Source organism: Falco peregrinus, chromosome 12 (genome assembly GCF_023634155.1).
Source record: "Falco peregrinus isolate bFalPer1 chromosome 12, bFalPer1.pri, whole genome shotgun sequence".
Taxonomy (NCBI): domain Eukaryota; kingdom Metazoa; phylum Chordata; class Aves; order Falconiformes; family Falconidae; genus Falco; species Falco peregrinus.
In genome coordinates, this window is record NC_073732.1 from 29,020,386 (window position 1) to 29,035,447 (window position 15,062).

Sequence of the window (15,062 nt, forward strand, 5' to 3'; positions counted from 1 at the left end):
CTAAGTGCTGAAAGCCCCTGAGCGATGATAAAGGAAGTCAGCGTCTTACAAACACCTGAAACAAGCTGCGACCAGATGCACATTGAGCAATTCCAATCTATCGCAAGATCTGTAAAAGATCCAAGAATATCTGCCCTTGAACTCTCAGTATTTTAGTCCAGACAGGTTTGGTTTCCATTTCCTTATCACAAGAAATACAGAGGTAAAACACAAGGCTAGCAGTTTTATTCACAAACAGCACTGACCACTAACAATTCAGACAAGTTCAACAGGTTGCTGTCCCCACATCTGGCAAAAGGCTCCACACGTTTAATAACCACAGTGATTTTCTGGTTTAGCTGTGCTGAAAATTAGTTTGTACCAGGTCAAAAATGCTTGAAAGGAATCAAGAAAACTCTTTTTAGGCGCTTGTAATTGGCTAGATAAATACGTACCTAAGTTTCTACACTCCTGGTCTGATATTCAGTGAGTGCAGGCATCCAATTAATTATTTTTATGCTAAGGGCAGAAAAATGTGGATGTTTCCCAAACTGTGCATACCAGATACAACTTTGTACATGTGCATAAATATTTATGCTCAGAAATCTGTAACTTTCACTCTTGCTACAGAGGTTGAAGTATAGTAATACTGTAAGTGAATAAATATCTAAGTACCTGTGAACACTCTAACTCACTCCCAGGCTGACCTAGTTCTTCGGTAAATAAGCTTTTTCAAGCTGTTACTCTTTTGAGAGTCCAGGCCTTAGAAATACTTTAAATATACAGTGTTCTCCTTAAACTTAATTTTATTGCAAAAATACATGGAGTGCATGGCCTGTATTTCTGGAATCTAGGCAGTTTGTGCTACACAGCAACTCAAATGTGAATCTCCCCTCTCTTTTTATCTTTAATTAAAGGAAAACCCGAAAGATCTGACAAACAAAGAGAAAGCAAAACCCACACGAAAGCAAACATAACATTTGAAAAAAGAAACACAGCAGAAAACAGCCAGCCAATCTGGAACACGGCGGAATGTTCAAAAAAGAGAAATTAAGATCTCAAACATTAGAAACTTAATTATTCAAGTACTTCATTAGCACACTTTCATCTTAACTTTGTTAATCATCAAATAAACTTGGCAGCAAACTCCCAATACTAAACTGAGGTATGTAATATTACTGTAGCTCATTCAAGGAATAAAATTATCACTAATCTCACTCTTAAATACATATGGCTCCCAACTACCTTGAGTCACATTGTAACCATCATTATAAAAAGTTCCACACAGTTTACAAGAGATTTTGGTGATTAGTGGTGTAGGGAAGTTATGAAACTCAGTATAAACTCAGATCATCAACATCATCCTTGGTGGATAACAGTCATTGCGCAAACTTTCTTTGCACTTTCAAATCTGCTTAGCATCATAAAGGGGGGGGAGGGGGTGGAATAAATTCAATCCACGACATACACAGAATTATGCTTTTTTATACTTTATATTTCTTTTCTGAATCTGAAAAATTCAACCCATTTTCTCCCAAACTCCCCCTGCCTCCAGCAAGACATCCCAATTCCTAACCTTCCACAGAAATCACATCTGGTGTTTAGAAAACCTGGCGATGTGTGTCCTGCTTCTAGTCCCACACCACAAACCCAAAAGACAGTCCTCCATCACAGATTCCTGCCCTACCTAGCCAGTATGTTATTAGCCCTGCACTGCTACTTCTTGATTGCTTCTTTCTTTCTCATAAAAATGTGGGGAAGGTGCATTGTTTAATACACTAAATGTCATGGATGTGTATGTACACTAATGCCCCAAACTTACTTTTATTACAGATATGGAAAATACTGAACATGCATTCAGTTTCTGTTCACCCACAAGACTCTGAACAAGCAGACCTCATCGCTCTGTTAGGGGTGGTGTGCGAGGGGAAAAAACTATGATCCAGCAGAGGAACTTAAACAGGAGTCACATTATGCATTTCTTAAGAAACACATCTACAGAAAGTATTTTCAGGATATCTGCAGAAGACTTATCTTTCAAACTACCTTTCTGGACAAGCAAGAGTGGCTACAACGCATATGCATACTTCTTCCTCAAAATGCCAAACTGTTTTCCTCCAAGCCTGCTGGATGCCAGCTATACAGGAGCCACAGGAGTACACTGCAAGATCTCAGTTCACCTTGCAGGAAACAGTTCTTTGTTAGTGCTTTCCCAGAGCAAACCTACAACAAACACCTAACACTGCAGAGCAAGGAGTTGCATGTATTGTATGAATGCACGGTTTCAAGTATAACTTCAACGATGCACACACTCTCAAATGTTTAGATGTGAGCCAGCTTCCCATCCCAGGGTTTCGATAAGCGACCACTTCATCATCACTGCATCATCTGTGCTCCCTCCTCCCCCACGCAACCTACAAGAGGAAGAATGCCAGAGCTCCAAGCAAGCAATGAAGTCATGAAGTCAGCCCGTGTCTGACAAACACCCATGGCAGCAGAAAGATCACGGTTTTTCACACTATAGTGAGAAAAAAAAAAATACTGCAATAGCATGGCTAGTCAAGCAGCAGTGAAGAGTAGGGACAGTCATCTCCTGTCGAAAAGGGTGTCTGTTATTCTGAGCAATTTCTGAGAAGTCATCCATAAATTTAGAAAGTTACATTAAGCATTCTTATGTGCATCATCATATTTCTGAAAACAGAAGCCTGGATCTTTTAATTCTTTATCTCTGGCAAGGCCTTCAGTAAGTAAACAGACCATCACTTCATACTTTCTGTGTCTATCAATCCCTACAACATGGAGACATTTAACTAATACAAATATTAAATTGTACTTAAACACATCCTCTATCTAGTGATAACTATCAAAATAATAAACCTTAGAATATTTAAACAAACCAAGGTCAATGAAAAACTGCAAAGATAATTCTCTGCAATCATTCAAGTACCATGCCTCCAGCTCAAAGGACTTTTAAGTATCTTTTTCAATTTAAGCATAAGGCTTGGTTAAATCAAGACTTCTGCTAGTTACCTAATACTCAAAGACTTGCTTCCAATAATTAGGTCTGTCTTAGAGGAAAAAAAGTCACACACTCTTCTAAGTGATAGTATCCTTTCTGTGTATTTCTTGTGTCCTCAATCCCCCTCTCCCGATCATCTTCCTTTACTGCATTTGTGGCTGCAATGCCAGAGCCAAACGCCCATGCAAAATCAGTTCACCTGCATTGAAATGGACATTTCAACAAAATACAGACTTGGAGAAACTGAGGTGTAGAAAGCTTTGGATGTTTGGTGGAAACATGCTGAATCAGTGCTGAAGCTGGAAACCAGAAGCAGGGCTTTGGTAGAGGACTGATCTAGACACCCCTGGATCTAGACACCCTTGATACAGATCTGCAAGTCAGAAACATCTTGCTCCCTCCTTTTAATTTCTAACTCTATCACAGATGCAGTGAACTATTTAGAGGCTGCAAGATGGTAAGGAACTTAAATGATCTCTCCCATCAGGAAAGCATGCTGCTTCCCCACCTCAGGAATGCAAACACCACAGCTGGAAGGAACACTACCAGTTTTGCAACCTCTTGGCAAGACAGGAAAATGATACAACTCAAGTTTTAATTCAACAGTAAATAATGCATCTTATTCTTGCATCTGTTCTCAACTCTCAGAACAAATGCTATCACAAGGGCATCAAGATTCGTGTTTCTCAGGAACACTTTTAGGTGGACCACTTATAACAGCTAAAACAAAACTTCTATTCAGATACTCACATCAGGCTCTACACCTGAATATCTTGGCTATTAATAACAGAGCAAACGCAAATATCCAATTGTAAGCTCAGCACTTACTACCCTACTTGGAACTCTACCTCTAACCTGAATTTTTAAGTATTCATCCTAATTGTTTAAATTGGGTTAACAGTAGTAATGCTGCAGAAACAAAGCTTTAGATTAATACACCCATAAATGAGAAACTAGTAAGGAAATACTGACACAAATGCTGACCTCTATCTTTTTCAATACCTAATTCAAAGAAAAAACAAAACCCAACTTCCATTTCAGGTTAGTTTTTCACGCAGAAAGTCAATTTACAACCATCCACCAAACAAGCTCAAACATCTCATTTCATCCTAGCACCGTAATACAGCAGGATAAGAAGACTGTATCAACAGGCAAAAAAATTAGCAATGTCGTTCTGATTGGTCTAGTTGCTACAGCACTTCTTGCACAATTGCAGTCAATCAGGCAGAGGAGAAACATCTGGGATCTGTCTGTTACCTGCACATCACATCTATTAAATATGCACTTTTTCTAATGTTCTCTTAAAGAGCTTTTTAGAAACAAATTTGTTTTAAGCCATTAAAGCTGAAGTTACATATCAGACACCATTGTCCTACAAATGTATCTCTGTTGAGAATTACCAAAGTAAAGCTCTGGATTCTTCATCAAAGCTTCCTCCTTGCCCAAACCTCCAAAACACCCAGAGACTGCCAAAATAAAATAAAGTCATTACAGAGCAGCTGCTTCCAATACTTTAAGACTTATTTGAACAACTTAAAAGTTCTGGTTAACCAACTTCTAATTTTACAGTGTTTTATGTAGGATCTAAGACTTGTTAAGATATTGCAGATTAAGTATTTAGATACAGTATTTTCTTTATGCTATGCACAATGCCATCTACTGAATTGCTATGCTCTAGCATCAACAGTAGTAAAGCAGGACCTGATGCATATTAGAGCAGTCATACCCTCAAAAAAGTTTAAAATAGCTATAGGGAAATTTTAATAGCTGTTCTTAAGCTTTCTGCACGTAAATCTCCCTGCTCTAGCCCATTATTGGTCAATGAGTTCAGGTTTCATTGGGAGTTTTCTTCAGCGTGATACTGACTACACGCAGAATTGAGATCACAGAGGTTGATATCACCTGTGGCAAGGGCAAGAATTTTGATTCCAACCTCAATGAAGTCAGAATACACACACACACACACTGACTCTTACTTGGGAAATACACTGAGATTCTCGATTACAGACTACAAAACCCGTGGTCTACTCAAATTAAAACTGAAAACCAACAAAAACCCAAACTCAATGCACCCAGCTCCAGCAATACACTTCCACTCCATTTCTCATAACTCGAATATCTTTAGGTGTTTGAACTAAAATTCTGCTATCCAATCACTCTCATTTGCTATACACAACTTTACCAAAGATTGTCAGCCCCAAATAAAAAGTTTTAGAAGTTGGGCAGTGCTGGATTCCTACAAAAACAAGGTTTTGGAACACCACACTATAACAATATGACAGGAAAGAGAATATTTTTGACGTACACACTTTGTATGAGGCTATAAACACTGCAGGAGTAAGCCACAAGCTATGATCATTATTTAAAACTATTCCACCTTCAAACAGAGCTCATGCACATATTTGCTTCTACATCAAGTCTCAAATCTCACCAGAATGTAAATGGGCACTCCAAACAGTAGTTTCCATAGATGCAGTGAAGGTCCACAAAGAGCAGCGTCTGGGTTGCCTGCTATACAAACCTGGAGAGTAAGAGAGCTTCTAACAGCAGTAGAGCTCCAACCATTTACAGTCATGGAAGCTGTCCGTTCATCTGAATGGGAGAATATGCGTGCCACTCATTTTTGTACAAAATTCTTAAAGAACATGGAAATTTCTGCATTCTGTCACTCCTCGAGGAAATCTGATACTGAGCAACACCTGCATGCAATGTGCATCCCAATGAAGAAGTCATAAAGAGCCAGCTGCCCTTTATTTAAAATGCTCTTTGCATTTTTTAAATAAAAAACTTGCCATACATTCTTTTGAGAGAAGCAGAACTGTCAGGAATCCCACAGCCACAGAATTCAACATCATCTCCAGAACCGTAAGCATCAATAAAGCCTGGGCATCGTGTTGATAAGAACCACACTTGTATTGAAAATGAGGTCGAGAATACTGCACGATTACAATCACAGAGACAAGGATTTCAAAGACACGCTTTCTTGCAATAGAACAAGCTTGGATTTTTAAAAATACAATCATCATGTACAGCAAAATATGTGGCCGTAAGACCAGCCTTAAACTAAGGCCTTGTTTACACAATTTCTGCACTGTCAGGAAGTATTTTGGCTGGGAATGTAATTTTTCTTCCAAATCAATTAAATATTTGCAGTTCTGACTGTGAAAAGAGATATATACCACCTTTGTATTGATAAGGGTATAACATATTCCCACAGGGAAAAGGAATAAGAGAGTACCTTTATATTGATACAACATTTTCCTCAAGTGTAGAAGCTAATATAGCTTTCATTACTCGGTCAAGTTAAAGTGCAGTATGACTTTTTTCTACTTTATAGACAAGGCCTATGTTTAACAAGCACCAAAACACTTCAGAGTATTTGCAAGATCAGACTACTGAGCTCTACTTTTTGTACGGTCCTCACAGAGTCATAGAGAACACCGAACATCTAAATACATTCAAACCTCTTGATTAGACCCATGCTATGGTTTCTGAAATGCTTCACTGTTTCACCGAACACACTTTTTTGGCAAGAACTAGAATGTATCTACAAAAAACCCCAGCATAATCCAGAACGTACCAGGCTGCCTTCAGCTGCTCTGCTAGGCTGAGAAATACTGGACTTTTATGTGCCGCCGTGTGCTACGAACACCCATTTTTGCATTATTCCTCAATCACAACACAGGCAGGAGGGAAACAGGAGGCATTAGAAAACATGAAGAATCTGCTATCTGTTGGGCAGAACAGAATAAATACCTGCTTTTATTAAGCACAATGAGTTCCTGTCAATAAACTGATCTAGAGCAAGGCCTGTTGGGTGCTAAAAAATATATAATCCCAGTGAATTTAAGGCAAAATTGAACCATAGGAATAGCTGAGATGTAAATTTATGGCATTATTTTTTTAAAAACTTCAGACATGAAGTGTTTTTAAACTGCAGACATTGCAGCAGTCAAGCTCTCTTAGTTTTCAATGCAGTATTTTTGTTAAAAGAAAGCCCTACTATTAATAAGCATTATTCCTCTGCCCATTTAACATGCAAGTCCTTGAGGAGCTGGATTCTAACTAATTTTTAGAAATTTCTGGAAGATCAGCTGCAAAGGGGTTTTCAGTTTCTATTTAAAAATGAGGGGTTGGATCAATTTGTCTTGTTATATGAAGGCCTCAAGGAGAAGTTGAGGGACCATCACTCCGGTTGCCTTCTCCAACCCTCTTTGTTTTTAACTGCGATTGTATCAGTCTGATACAACCTGACTGATTGTATCAGAAGGATACATGTCAGCTCAGAAGAAGAGATACATTCAATACTTAGGTATATAATCTTTTCCAGACTTTTAGTAGATACCGGATGTTGCTAAAGTATTCAATTTTCAACTAAATCACAAGTTTATAATTTTCATCTAAATCACTGGGATTTCAGTACATAGAATTAAACTAATACTAAACACTGTTTGCTGAAGCAGAATTTTTTCCTACTTAAAACCAGAAATGATCACATTCACAGTAGGAATCATGGCAGTTAGTTTTCAGTGCCTGATTAAAAAACCCGTTTATGCATCATTGTTCAATTATTGTTTTCACGTTGTAAAATAATTTCCAGTCTTCTTGGCATGGGATAGGATGGGGGGGGGGGGGGGGGGGGGGAGAAAAAGGAAAAAAATGTTACAGGATTTGTGTGCTAATCTTTAAAGAAGGGGCTAAGAAAGGTAAACAAACTCTTTAGAAGCTCCAAATGACAGAAGGTACAGGTGTCCTCCCACCCCAATGCCCCTGCAAACCAGAATTGAAATAATGCCCTGGTGCATAATTTTGAAGAGTTACAATGCAATGAGATTAAAATCTTAAATTTTATAAATAACCGATCTTTAGAATTTTACCCCAATAAACCATGCTGTTCCCAGTAAGGAATCTCACAGATTGGCCTAATCTTACAAGGCCTTTTGCATTGAAGACACACTACCTTCCTAAGCTACCTACTGAATACAGCGTTCCACTCACATGCTGGCATCACATAGCATCAGGACCTAAACACAAATGAAAAACTGTATTAAAAGTGACTAAATATTAGATAAAATAGAAATCTCGTGGTTTGCTTTTTCTTTTTTTTTTTTAAACACTGTCCTTAGCTAAATTGAGCCCCCCTCCCCCTGCCTTTCACTTCTATTAAGATATACTATACATCAGGATCAACAGCCTATGTGAAAGTTAGTGTTTCATGTAATACATAAAAGCGCACAAAGTTGTTTTCTAAAAAACAGCATTTGTATTAAAATTCTTAAAATGGATAGACATCTCTTAAATGCATGTCTGGAATTAAAATGACAGTTGTTAGGATTTTCTTGGTACATCACAACGGTAAAACTTCCTTCTTTGCTGGCTGGAGGTACATCCCACAACAAAATCAAAGGAAAAAAGAAGAAAAAAAAAAAAAAAAAAGCGCCCCCCCCCCCCAAAATCCCAAAAGGCTAAATTCTTGTAAATTTGAAGTAAATGAAACCCGAACTTGCAAGACATGGAAATAACAGTTAAAAGGCTCAGATGGAAATAAGAAATAAATTCCACTAACAATAGGCCCTTTTGTCCTGGCTTGTTCGGAATGATTACTGCAAGGAAACTGTTAAGTAGTTTTTGGAGTAGTAGATAATGGGATTCTGTGGAGCTTTCACAGGTTGGCACCGGCTGGAACAGCTGAGTTTTGAAGGCACTCTATAGACACAGGGTTGCTGTTGGCCCTGCATCACATATAGGAAGTCTTTGCACTTTAGAGCTAGTCATCAAAATCAGTTATTGCCAACCTAAAGAAAAAAACCCTCGGAACAAAAACACCACCGCTCCCACCCGCTGAAGAAAAGTTAAAATAAAACCGAAATCACACAGGCACGCACACCTAAAAAATTGTGCAGATTTGTAACATTTTCACAGCTGATTTAAAAAAAAAAAACACAAAAACAAAACAAAAACAAAACAAAAACAAAAAAACCAAAACAGGAAAAAAACAACACGCTACCACTCTCCTGCAAACTCCCATCCGATACAGCAGGTAAACAAAATAGAAAATTATTTCACGAATCATCAGCAGACACTTTCTGGCACCCCACACTGTATTGGCATCAGTGTTTTAAGTTAAAGTCCCAGTTCCGATGTGCAATTCTCCGGGCCGGGCGCCCTGGCGCAGCCGCCCCACTTTGCATAGAGATCCCGGGGCTGGGCGCGGGGCGCTGCGGGCCCGGGAGCAGCGGGGTCGGGCGCAGCGGGCGCGGAGCGGAGCGGGCAGGGCGCCGCGCTGGGCTCCTCCGGCGGGCAGGGGCCGCTCCTCGGGCAGGCTTTCCCCGCCGTGCCCGCCCGGCAGCGGCCCGCGGCAGACACTGACAGGAAATATGCAACGACCAACACTGGACGAAACGTACATGCCGAAAAAAGCCACATTTCCAACACGATTTTTTTTTTCTTTTTACGATTCTTGTCTTTTGTGTGTGTGAGTGTCTCTGGCGGCTGCCCGGGGCAGCGCCCGCCCCGCGGCTCGCGCCGGCCGGGACGCGGAGCGGCTCCCGCCGTGTCCCCGCCGAGCCCCGGCCCGCCGCCGCCCTCAGAGGATGGCGCAGGAGGAGCAGCACTGCTCGTCCCCGTTGGGCTGCGAGGCGTAGTTCATCTGCCTGACGATCTCCGCGAAGAGCTCGTCCACCGAGGCTTTGTTTTTGGCCGAGGTCTCCATGAAGGGGCAGCTCCACTCCTCAGCCAGGGCTTTGCCCTCCCCGAAGGAGACCTCCCGCTCGCCCTCCAGGTCCACCTTGTTGCCCACCAGGATCATGGGCACCCTCTCGTACCTCTTCACCCGGATGATCTGGTCCCGCATGGGCTTGATGTCCTGGAAGCTCTGCTGGTTCACCAGGCTGTAGACCAGGATGAAGCCCTGCCCGTTCTTGATGTAGAGGTCCCGCATGGAGGCGAACTGCTCGGTGCCCGCCGTGTCCAGGATCTCCAGCACCGACGGCGAGGAGTCCACCTCGATCTCCTTGCGGTAGAAGTCCTCGATGGTGGGGTCATACTTCTCGATGAAGGAGCCCGTCACGAACTGGACGGTGAGGGCGGACTTGCCCACGCCGCCCGAGCCCAGCACCACCACCTTGTACTCCCGCATGGCTCCCAGCGCGCCGCCTCCCTCGCCTCCCGCTCGGGGCTACCGCTTCCCTCCCGCCCTCACGGCGGGCGGAGAGAGGGGAGGAGAGGGGGGAAGGAGGGGCGCGGGGAAGGGGCGGCCGCGCCTCACGGAGCCGTGCCGTGCCGGCCCCGGCGCCGGGCAGCGCCGCGCCCCAGGGGCGGGCACTGGGTCCTGCGCGGCGGCGGCTGCGCGGGGAGGCGGTGGCCGCCGCCGAGGGAGGAGAAGGAGGAAGAGGAGGCGGAAGAGGAGGAGAAAGGCGAGCGCGGCGCTGCCGCTACCGGCCCCGGCCCGGCGGCGGGACGGCGCTGCCGCGGCCCATGGCGCCCTGCGGCCCGCCGCGGCCCGCCCCGGCCCATTGGCTCCGGCCCCGCCGCCGGCCGCCCCCATTGGCTCCCCGGCGGCGGGCAGCCGCGCGCGCAGCGCCCCGCCCCGCCCGTTAGACCCCGGCGCCGCTCGCCTCAGGCAGTGGGTTCCCCTTCCCCCCCCCCGGGCCTCCTCCAGGCAGCGGGTTTCCCCCCACAGGTAGCCGCGCTGCCGCGGCGCGCAAACGGGACAAGGGCGGCGGGAGCGGCAGCCCCCTGCCCCCTTATCGGTGGAGGGCCCGGTTATCTCCTCGCTGCTGGTCCTCCCGCCCTATCGGCCCTCGCCAGGGGACGAGGCACCCCTCGCAGCCTGTGCTGGGGCAGCTGCCATGCCTCCTGCTGTTCGGCGACCGCCCGCCCTCATGCCCCCGCGGGGAGCCGCTGCCGCAGCTCCTCGCACCCCGTACGGAACGGCCGGGCCGCGCTGGGCCCCCCGAGCACCCCCCGCGGCTCCCCAGCCCCTCTGCCCGGCTGGCTCCGGGGGCCGAAGGTGCCTGCTCCCCGCCGGGGAGCACCGGCCCCAGTGGGGGAGGCCCCTTCACCCACCGGGGCTCCTCAGGAGCTGGCTGGTCTCTCTGCCGCCCGCCCCGGCCAGAGCAGCCCCCGAGCTGGGCGGCCGTGGCCATGGCGGCTCCTGAGGAGCCTCTCTCGGGTTGCACCAGCTTCGGTGTCGTCCCTGTCCGCCTGCAGTCGGGACCGGCCGCTCCCTCAGGCTGAAGACGTGGTAATTGCGAGCTGCTGCTGCTGTTTGCATTTGGTGGCCCCGCACGGGAGTGTGGCCTGGTGGGGCTGGAGTCACGGGGACTGGCTACTTGCCACTGTTTGTAGAAGTCGTTCCTTGGACTTTCTATCAATCAGACATTCCTTTCAAGAAAATACCTTTAGTTATTTCGGCACACTCTGGCCTTTGGTTTATATCTTACTCAGTTTTTTACAATCCTCAGTGTTTATTCAAGTAGTTGTGGCATTTAGGTCCTTTCTACAACACCTAGTTCAGAAACCCAATTTAAACGCAATACTTGAGGAAACAGGCTATGGTAGACAAAGGCAAAAGGATTTGAAATAAGTTTCATAAGCAACGTTCTGTTAATCCCTGAACAGTTCTCGCAGAGACTAAATTCCACTTAAATGATTTTTGCTAGAATTCATGGTGAAGGCTTCGCTTTGCTGCATCTAGCTGTACTGCATCCCTGTGGCCATCTGGCGAGTACTGCATCTCCATGGGTTCTCTGGTGATCCTGTCTTCAGGAGCTTAAACTAAACCCCTCTCCTATTGCTTGTGTAACTCTTTGCAAATGAAGCCTCTCCTGAGGAACACAAAAGTTGCATTCCAGCAGCCCTGCTGTGGAGTGGGCAACTGTTTAAACAACTTCCTTAAATACGTTGTGTGTCTGAAACCCGGCACTCGCTGTATTCACCTTGTAAATATAAGTCATGCCTTGCTGCTGTTGAGAGTCCCGAGGTGGGATGTTGGTCTGCCAGGCCTCCACCCGGTTTCTCCCAGGTGCACAGTCTTCTCGCTCACCTGCAAACTTTGTCAGCTGCAGGCTGAGCCTGAGCTCCTTCAGGGTGCTGCACAGATCAGTCTGGAGATCCATCAGATATTTTATCTTATATTGAATCCTGGGAGCTGGGCTTTGACTGTATCTCTGTTCTAGACTCTGCCTGCTAACCACATTACTCTTAACTTGTGGCAAACTTGTAGGATGTCTTTTTTCCAGTGCAGTACTATAGTTCTTTGAAAAAGTGAAAAAACTCACCCCTAGGAGTACTTCCAACCTCCTGTTCTGCGAATGAGTTGCCTCTCAATGACTGCTCAACTCGTGCATAGACATGCATAGATGTTGGGCTGGGAAACAAAATAACCAAGCTCACTATGAGGCTTCCAAGTCCTTTCCCCACCTCTTCCTGTTGCTCAGCTGGCTGTCCCTCTGGTTCCCCCTTCTAGAAGCACTCCAGAGGCAGAGCTAGCACATCACCCGCTGACAGCGCACTCTTGCCTTCATGTAAGCCAGCCAAAAACGGTCATCAGGCAGCAAGTGCTTGCAAAGTTATCTTTAAAAACAGCTATAAAAAATGGTTGAAAGGCTACGGTATCACTGCAAAAATATTTAATTTTCTTGTTCTGCTGACACACTTTGCTTACGTTACTCTAAGGTTTTGGGTACAATGTGGATTTGCTTGCCTTCACCACCTCTATAGCAAGCCCACAGGTAAATTACTTCTATTGCACTTTCCCCTGACATGGCAGTAGTGGATTTTGCAAAGATCAGACAACTGTAATGTTGGTTTAAATGCATTCTATTTAATCCAAATTTGCTGTTGAATTGTGTTGTGGGTGGTTGTTGGTTTTTTTTCCCCAGTGACAGAATAAAATTACTCTCTATTTTTTTCATTTTACATTATGCTATTAATTGCTGCTATTTCTGAAGAAGGAAATGTATCCTGTTCAAAGTAACAAATGATCTTCAGCCTGTTAAGTGTGGAGTATTATTTCTGAAGTCTCAGTCCTCTACTACATACATTAATTTAATCTCTCTTGTTATCAGCCAGCTCTAGGCAATTAGTTAGTCTGCAGTGCTGCTTTTAGGAATTTGGAGTCTGTGAAATAATAGCAAGGAGTCTGTGGGAAGTAACTAAAAGAAGCAAGTCTGTGCACGGCTACAGACTGCTAAGGGGATGTGTGAGTTGAAAGGCTGAAAATGCCCAGCTAAGGTTTTAGACATTTAAATTAAATAAATCACGGGAGTGTGCAGCATGTAATTTTTGAGCACACATTATATTGGGTTGTTGTACTTCATGATCAGTACTGTAGTTTAGATTCTCTCAGGAATAAATGAAAATTGTCCTGAAACAAGCTCTGTTTGGGCAACATGAAGCATTGCAATGCAGCAGAATCCAGGCAGAATATAATTATCAGAAAGCTGGCTGTATGTATTTGATTTTCAAAATGATCAAGTATGTTTTAAAAACAATTTCAAAATTATTTGATACTATCTTAAAAATGTCAAAAATAATTTGAAAAGCATAAATTTGGTTATGGAGAAGTTTACAGTACAGTATTTACATATATAACTAGCTTTTATGGTGTTGAGTAACCCTGCTTGTTCAGTAAAACTTTTCATACAAACTAAGATTTTTTTTCTTTGCATAGTTTAGAAAGATCAAATCATTAGCTGCTTCTGTTGTAGTTGCTTTTGTCCATACAAGTATCAGCATTGTAGAACTATAAAAGCAGCGTGCTATTGGTTTGGGGATTTTTTTCCTTAAAAAATGTATTTCACTTATAGGCAAAGAATAAACTTAAGTGTAGTTTAACTCAGTAACACGTCTGATACCTGAAACTTCAGTGCTGTGAAAGCTTGTCAGTCTGGTGACAAGATTTAGTGCTATAAAAATATGTAAAGACGTTCTGGTGTTACTGAAGGGGCCTTCTAACCAGCTCTTCTGGTACCTCTTTAAAGAGGCATAGCCAAAGTACTTACAGCTATGGGATTAACTCCCAGCCAAGGTCAGTGTTAGTGAAGGGATGTATAGCCTCCTGAGATCTGATTAAATACTGCTGAGCTTACTTAGAATGAGTATTTTATAGAAAAACTGTGCTATACCTGAGGAACAGAAAAATGATGTGAGGAGAAGGCTAAGTTGCAGCATATGTCCTGCGTAGCATTTGTATGCTTCTGAGTTTTAGAAGGCCTGAGCTCTGTAAATGAAACAGCTAAAATCTGTAGGAAATGCATGTCTTTGATTAAAAAAGACTTTGACAATATGTGGAGAACTAGGTGAGTGTGCGAATGCATCTGAAATCTGAAACTGCAGGGGAAAGAGATTATTGCCTTCATTCAGATTTTTCTGGCTTCTGTTAGTGACTACTTTTTTAGAATAGTTTTTATTAATACATGGAAAGTTCTTGTGACTGTGAAAGAGACTCTTCTGAGATTGTGGTGTTCTGCCATGTACTAGCTAGGCACAGTGTTAATGGAATTTGAAGGCTACAAATAATACTAAATGTCTGTCATAATTTGGCATTCAAGTTTTATAAGATAAAAGTGATTTTAATAGTAATTTCATAACATATATTTATGCAATGCCTTTAATTTCAACATGAAGATGCAGTTCCATACACTTTTTGCTCTTCTTTCTTCTATGGCAATGGGACTTGATATCCTTCTTTGCTCTCACTTGTACAGCAACAGTGTTTAGTTCCACGGTGTAAATGGGCCCTACAGCAACCAAGGGATCTGTGACAAGAATAGGTCCTTCTGCTGTGGGTTCTGTTTAACTGCTTACAGGCTGCTGGGGCCAAATGCAAAGAGCTGAATGGTGAATTGATCCTCAACTTTAGCAGAACTGAAGGGTCCGAAAATGTCTTAATTTAGTACTGCTGCTGAGAAAATCCTGAGGGAAATCAGTCTAAGAATACTGCATGCAGGTGTTTCACTTCCTAATATCTGCAATGTTTCCTGGATATAACAGAGGTATGTTACAATTTACTTGAGTTTTTATGACTTAAACGGTTCATAATCCAATATAAAACAGTTGA

General features: G+C 43.5%; 2 protein-coding genes across 2 annotated transcripts in view; one reads left to right on the forward strand and one right to left on the reverse strand.

Moving 5' to 3' along the window:
• Positions 1-203: 203 nt before the first annotated feature.
• Positions 204-10,548, reverse strand: RAP2B (RAP2B, member of RAS oncogene family). The gene has a single exon (XM_055817512.1). The coding sequence runs from the start codon at positions 10,134-10,136 to the stop codon at positions 9,585-9,587; it is 552 nt and encodes a 183-aa protein (XP_055673487.1). The 5' UTR covers positions 10,137-10,548; the 3' UTR covers positions 204-9,584.
• Positions 10,135-15,062, forward strand: part of LOC129785393 (splicing factor 3B subunit 4-like) — a 77,750-nt gene continuing 72,822 nt past the window's right edge. The window contains exons 1-2 of the mRNA XM_055817394.1: positions 10,135-10,200; positions 10,620-11,751. Of these exons, the coding sequence (XP_055673369.1) occupies positions 10,135-10,200; positions 10,620-11,585 (1,032 nt within the window). The 3' untranslated portion in view covers positions 11,586-11,751. The remainder of the gene's footprint in view (positions 10,201-10,619; positions 11,752-15,062) is intronic.